A 7,342-nucleotide genomic window follows, 5' to 3' on the forward strand; every position below is an offset into this window, starting at 1 on the left:
ACTGCGCCACAGAATAGCTTATTTTTGTGGCGCACTGTTGCCGTGCGCCACAGAATAGCTTATTTTTGTGGCGCACATGGGGCACGTGCGCCATAGAAATAGTAAAACCAATGATTGGGGGTGACAGGTTATGGGGCCCACCAAATTTTTGTGGCGCACGGTTCGCTGATGCGCCACAAAATTAAGCTATTTCTGTGGCGCACCTTGCCTGGTGCGCCACAAAATAAATTTCTGTGGCGCATTTTTCGAGGTGCGCCACAGAACTAAGCTCCGCCTATAAGGATTTTTCTACTAGTGAGGCGTTCACTACAATAGGTAGGCAGCACCCTGCCTAGACACGAAGAAAGGACGTGGGGATGCCCAAGGCCACACAGACAACGATGTCCATGGCGAAGCTGCATTCAAGCACCACCGCAGGGCCTTAATCGATGCGTTCTTGCTCCTCGCCATCCTCGCCGAGCTAGCCTTCCTCGAGACCTTCCTGTTGCTCGACGCCACACACCCGTGGAATGAGTCCAAAGATAGAAGAACCTTGAGAGAGCTTAGGGACCACGGCGATTTGAATAGATAATTATTTAGGATTTTTGAAGAAAAAATGCATATGTGGCGTTGGTCAACTTGGTGAAGCAACTCCAGGGTTCCATTTAAACTAGAATTAAATAGTTAGAAATAGGGATTTGAAGTTCGGATTCATTTCACCAAAACTCTGTAGGTTGAGGATTTAAAATACTACTCACTCGGTTTGGATGTGTAAGATTTTGAAGCATTTTATTTGGTTCACCCACTTTAATATATATCTAGTCAATTTTTAGTGTGTAGGCTCACCCACTTTATTTTGTATCTAGTTTAAAAATACTTTTTTTTTCCAAACGGGCTATCCCCCTTTCCATTAATTTCTCAATGGAAATACCATGTCTCTTTTACAAGCACCAAACAAACAAAAAGAAAAGGAAAAGAAAGGGAGGCAACATGGTAGCACGTTTGTGGGGGACGTTAACAGGAAACCCGCTGAAAGTATTCGCCCTCGAATACCCCTACGGGACAAAAACCTGCTAACGCACTCCCCCTATCATATAACAGTTCAAACCAAGAAAGTTCATACATCCAGAGAATACCACATCGCTCCATACAAAATACAATAAACGACCACAATGACCGAGCAAATCAGCCATTGGTAATCATCAACACTCCAGGCACCACCGGATCTTGGGGAGGTCTTCCCAGCTCGCCTCCCGCGAGCTTCACAGCCATCTGCACCATCTGCTCCGCTCCAGCCTCAATTGCCGCCTTATCCTCTTCCTTGTACAATCCTGACCAGTATTTCAAAAATGAACACATTGTGAAAATCAGCGAAATAGGAGTTTTCATCTTGTATCCATCAAAGGTTATCTTGTTTCTAGTAATCCAAATGGACCAACAAATAGCTGCAAACACCAAAGGATAGAACTTCTTTCCACCAGGCCAGAACGCGTAAAACCAAGCCCAAGATTGCCCAAAGGAAGATGGAGACTTGTTAGTCCCCAACACAAAACCCAGAGCACCCCACATCACTCTTGCCGAAGAACAAGAATAGAAAAGATGATTTCTATCCTCCAACTGATTACAGAAAGAACAAGTAGGATTCCCACCCCAATTCCTTTTCTTCAAATTATCCCGAGTCAGGACTGCATTTTGCATCATTTGCCACAAGAATATTTTGATTTTGAGGGGTAGAGAAGATTTCCAAATCCATTTATAGTTTGGACCACACACCCCAGATTCCAAATATTTATACACCGATTTTGTAGTGAAAACCCCACTCTTATTAAGGCTCCAGGAAATTGTATCATCAGCCTCGTCCATATTAACCTCCAAAGCTTTACTTTGTATATAGTTCCATTGTTCAAGAATTCCCGTGTGTAACCTTCTTCTGAAGGAAATCACAAAGTTTTTGGCTATACATTCTTGAAAGGTCACCTCTGGCTCTTGGCAGATGTCAAAGAGGATAGGAAATTGGTGCTCTAAAGATGTCTCCCCCAACCACACATCTTTCCAAAACCTCATCAAGTTACCCCTTTTTATATTCACTCTCCTGCCAGCCATATATATATCTTTTACTTTCAACAAACCTTTCCAACAGGGAGAGTCATTAAACCTTGCTTTTATATTCGCAACAGTTTTATTTCTCAGATATTTTTCTCTAACAATTCTTTCCCATAGTCCATCACCATTGTCCACTTTCCACCACCATTTGACCAACAAACTGATATTTTGCTTTCTCAAATCCTTAACACCTAGACTACCCTTAGTTTTAGATCTACAGATTTTTTTCCATTTTACCATATAGTACTTCCTCTTTTTACTTTTACTTTGCCAAAAAAATCTTCTCATATGTTTCGCCAACTTCTCCACAAAGTTTTTATTCATAAGAAACATAGACATGTAGTATAGAGGAATTCCGGATAAACAAGACTGTAATAAAGTCAACCTCCCCCCAAAGACGCATTATCACACACCCATGCAGCCAACTTTTTCAAGACTTTAGCATCCACAAAATCCCAATCCACACTTTTTAGTTTGGCAAAAGATACAGAGACACCTGAGCATCTCCACTCGTCCCCCCGACGAGGCCCCCGAGCGACGTTTTTTCCATCCGGACGGCGAATTTCGGCCCAGTCGCGCCCCCGGTTCCTCGTTTTCGTCCGGATTTGGCCCTTAATCCATCCGGCGAGCCCACGCCACCCCCGGCCCCCCGGGGCGCGCTCGGGGACTCCGGACGAAAGGTTTTGGCGCGAAACGTCGTGTGGACCCGCGTAGTCGGCGACTGGAAAACCTAATCCAGTCGATTTTCCCTCCAATTTGCTTGCATATCCCCATTCCCTCCAATTTGCTTGCATATCCCCATTCTCTCCCGCCGAAATCCTCCCAATCTCCTCGTCTTCCAGCTCCAGTTCCTGGCGGCGTCTTCTCGTCCACCACCACTCTCCTCCTCGTCTTCTCGTCCACCAAAATGCCGCCGAAGGCGCCGGCGAGGAAGATGCGGGCGAAGAAGACGAAGCCGCCGGGCATGTCGAACGCCGAGTGGGCGGCGGACGAGCAACGGCGCGACGTGGAAACAAGCGCCAGGGCGGAGAGGGTGAAAAGAGCCGCCGCCAAGAGGGCGGCGGAGGCGGCCCAGGAGGAACAAGCGAGGCTGATCAGCATGGCCTATAGCGGCGGCATGTTCCCCGGCCAATGGCCGACGCAAGGTACAACAAGTTCCCCGTCTTCCTTCTCGCCTTCGCTGTACTCGCCGTCGCCGACTGCCGTGTTCCAAGAGGGCGCCTACGTCCAACCGTCCAAGCCCACACCGTCGCCGCCCGAGCTTGGCGTCGGCGGCGGCGGCCTGTTCGAGGACACCTCGCCGGCCATGCGACGAGGGCCGCTCGCGTTCGGTGCGATGGCGGCGCCGAACGAAGAGGAGATCCACGAGATGATCACCTCCGGCACCACCGCCGCCGCTGCGAGCCCGGGATTCTTCATGACCGCCGCCGCTGCGTGCCCGGGGTTCTTCACGCAAGAGGAGACGAGGGCGACGGCAGCTGTGGCGGCGCGCAACGAGCATCGGGAGGATGTTGCCGACGGAAGCCAAGCCGTCGAAGAAGAAGGCGAGGAAGAAGAAGAGCCAACTCAAGCCGCCGCCAACCTGTCGAAGGGGAAGAAGAAGAGGAAGAAGGACTCGCCGCCTGCCGAACCGCGTATCAAATGGACGCCGAAGGAAGAGGAGTGCCTCGCCGAAGCTTGGATGACCGTGTCCACGAACGGCATAATCGGGGCCAATCAGTCGTTCGACACATATTGGCTTCGAGTGAAGCAGGCGTACGAGGAGCGCAAACTCGTCGATCCCTACTTCAACAAGACGAACATGAACGTGTTCCGGGAGACAAGGCAATGGCCACCCATTGGGGGCTCATGCAGACGGCGTGCAAGAAATGGCACGGCATACGGGAGGAGTGCGAGAAACGGCCGATCGGCGGCCACGACATGGAGCAAAAGGTATGCTCCGTCGACCCCGCATCACCGAGGTACATCGTCGTTAGCTGACCCGCATCGCCGTGCTCTTTTTCCCAGTGCGCCGAGCTTTGGACATGTACACGGACGACACCGGCTGCAGGTTCAAGTTCCTCAACGTCTACGCCCGCCTCGAGAAGTGCGAGAAGTGGAAGGAAGTCCGCACGACCCTCTCGAAGAGCAAGACCGAGCAGTACAACCCCGACGCTCCGGCGGCAAGCGCGCGGAAGGGCGCCCGAACTCGGCGTAAGAAGCTCAAAGAGCTCAAAAGACGGGCAATCCCGCCGACGGGATGCAAAGGCGTCGATCGACAAGTGCTGGGCCGACTTGAGGACGCACGCCGACGGGAGGAACGACAAGTTCGACGGCGGTGGCGGGAGATGCTCGCCAACCAAGGCGTCCGGATCGCCTGGCGAAGACGACGGTGGCGGCGAAGAAGAGGAACACGTACTTGGCGTTCCTCATGGGCGGCGGCGACATGGAACCGATGGACGAGGAGACGAGGAATTGGTACCGTGGCCACCGCAACGACATCCTCCGAGCCACTCCGCCGGTCCTTCGTCGTCTCGCCGCTCCTACCTCGTCTTCCTCACCATCTACCTCGTCGATCGCGGCCGCTTCGACGTCCATCGCGCCGGTTCATCATCCGCCGCCGCCGCTTCGGCCACGACGTGTGAGGAAATCGGTCCGTCGACAGCCGTGCCGGCCGGGACTGCCGACGAGCCTGTTTCCGTGTAATTTCCCTCCGATCGCCGATCTGTGGCTGACCCTTTTGCTCCTTTTGCCGATCAACTGGCCGTACTTGTAGCGCGGGACGGCGGTTTGTTTGAATTTAAACTCTATCCGCCGAACTCCGGGTGGACGACTGGAAATACGGTACTCCCCACGCCTTAATTTCGTCCAATCCGGAGGTAGTTTCGTCCGGATTTGGGCGTGGGGAGCGCCAACGAGTGGGGATGCTCTAAGTACTTCATAGGTAATTTTCCAACCTGACAATTAAACATGCTAGCATATAAAGCAGTAACATCATTATCCCCATTTACCACAAAAACTTCACTTTTCATAAAATTTATCTTAAGCCCCGACATCAATTCGAACACATACAGCAAAAGTTTTAAGTTGATTGTTTAAAAATACTTTATTTTGATGCGAAGGGAGTAGACTTTACTTGCAGGTCGATTGACATGGCACGCGGTAACCCAACATAGGTCACGCGAACATGCGGTGCGAGGACATGGGTTGAAAGTAATCAGTAGGCGCACCAGTGAAGTGAGGTAATTACGGCGTGAATATAAAAAGTGAGAAGGACAGGACATGTTCCCGTTCTGTGCGAGGCCACTTTCAATATCGAAATGAACCGCGCACCTACTCTCATCTGCGTGCGTGTGTGTCCACCGGGCTTCAAGAGGAGGCGCGCCACACCCACACCACACCACAGAGATAGCTTTCTCGAGACAAGGCATGCAGGCGGACACCGCCCGGCAAAGGCAAAAAAGCCCATCTCATCCCTTTCCTCCTGCTGCGCCTGGCTACTCTGCTCTTGAGTACTACTAGCTATCAATGGTTCTGCTGCGCTTCTTGCTTGTGAGCTGCCGCGAGCTGTAACTCTACTGCGGGGAGCACAGGATAGGTAGATAGCTAGCTAGGTGTAGGTAGATAGGGAGAGAAGATCGAACGATGAAGAAGCTCCATTACCTTGTGAAGGTGCTGTTCGGCCCGGTGCCGGTCTACTTCTCGGCGCTGGCCATCCTGATCCTGCTCACCAACGCGCAGTACTTCGGGCTGGTCGGCGTGGGCGTGCCGCGCGCGGCGAAGCTTGCGTCGTCGACGCCGGTGGTGAGCGTGATGAAGTACTGCGACATCTTCCGCGGCGAGTGGGTCCCCGACGCGGAGGCGCCCTACTACAACCACAAGACGTGCGGCATGATCCAGGAGCACCAGAACTGCCTCAAGTACGGCCGCCCCGACCTGGGCTTCCTCAAGTGGCGCTGGCGCCCGTCCGGGTGCGAGCTGCCGCGCTTCGACCCCGTGCAGTTCCTCCAGTTCGTCAGACACAAGAAGCTCGCCTTCGTCGGGGACTCGCTGGCCAGGAACCACATGCAGTCGCTGCTCTGCCTCCTCGCGCAGGTTGGCTCTACTTCGCTTTACCTTTCATCTCTGTCAAGGATTTTGCCATGTACGTCTGGAGGCCGAGACTGACGGATGATTTTGCAGGCGGCGTACCCGAAGGACATCTCGCCGAACCCGACGGACCAGAACAAGGTGTACTTCTACAGGGCGTACAACTTCACCATCAACATGTTCTGGTCGCCGTTCCTGGTGCGCGCGCGCGAGCCGGCCCACGACGACGCGGCGCACACGGGCCACTACAGCCTGTACCTGGACGAGCCGGACGGGTGGGTGTCCGAGGTGCCCCGGTTCGACTACGTGCTGGTGTCCGCCGCCAACTGGTTCTCCCGCCCCTCGCTCTTCTACGAGAAGCGGCGGCTGATCGGGTGCAGCTTCTGCAACCGGCAGTACGGCGTGCCGGACCTGTCGCTCTACTACTCGCAGCGCAAGGCGTGGCGGGTGTCGCTGCAGGCGATCAACGCGCTGGGCGGCGAGGGCGGCGTGAGGGGGCGGGTGATCGTGCGGATGCTGTCGCCCATGTCGCACTTCGAGAACGGGACGTGGGACCAGGGCGGCAACTGCAAGCGCACCGAGCCGCTCCGGGGCAACCAGACGGCGGCCATGGACGGGCGGGACCTGAGGTTCTACACGGCGCAGATGGAGGAGTACCGGGAGGCGGAGCGGGAGGCGGGGAGCAGGGGGGTGAGGATGATGCTCATGGATGCGACGGCGGCCATGCTGATGCGGCCCGACGGCCACCCCAGCCGGTACGGCCACTGGCCCGACGAGAAGGTGCAGCTCTACAACGACTGCATCCACTGGTGCCTGCCGGGACCCATCGACGTCTGGAACGACCTCCTCTTCCAGATGATACTCGCCTAGCGCGCGGCGGCGGCTCAACGGTAGCCCGTGCCGCGCACACAGATCGAGATGCATTGGTGGTTTGTTGATTAAAAGCAGTTTTGATAAGGAATTGTTGTCTTCCACCTCGCTTTTTTTTCCTCCCATTTTCGTTCTTTTTTCCTTTCCATTCGTTTGATGGATCTGGTAACTGTTGACTCGATTCTTTTGTCGGTCGTCGCGGAAAGAGTGAGCAAAAGAAGCTCCTTTATTATTTATTTATTACTGATGGTGATGAAAAGAGTGGCCACCTTCTTGGATTGAAACAAAAGCTCGTATCGGATTCCCATGGCGAGTCGCAGAT

At 53.7% G+C, this 7,342-nt stretch overlaps 1 protein-coding gene across 1 annotated transcript; it reads left to right on the forward strand.

Moving 5' to 3' along the window:
* The first annotated feature begins 5,443 nt into the window (after positions 1–5,443).
* Positions 5,444–7,124, forward strand: LOC127343160 (protein trichome birefringence-like 19). Its single transcript, XM_051369276.2, has 2 exons — positions 5,444–6,156; positions 6,244–7,124. Exons 1-2 carry the CDS (start codon positions 5,707–5,709, stop codon positions 7,018–7,020), a joined length of 1,227 nt encoding a protein of 408 aa, XP_051225236.1. The 5' UTR covers positions 5,444–5,706; the 3' UTR covers positions 7,021–7,124.
* Positions 7,125–7,342: the final 218 nt, after the last annotated feature.

The sequence above is a fragment of the Lolium perenne genome, chromosome 3 (genome assembly GCF_019359855.2).
Source record: "Lolium perenne isolate Kyuss_39 chromosome 3, Kyuss_2.0, whole genome shotgun sequence".
NCBI lineage: Eukaryota > Viridiplantae > Streptophyta > Magnoliopsida > Poales > Poaceae > Lolium > Lolium perenne.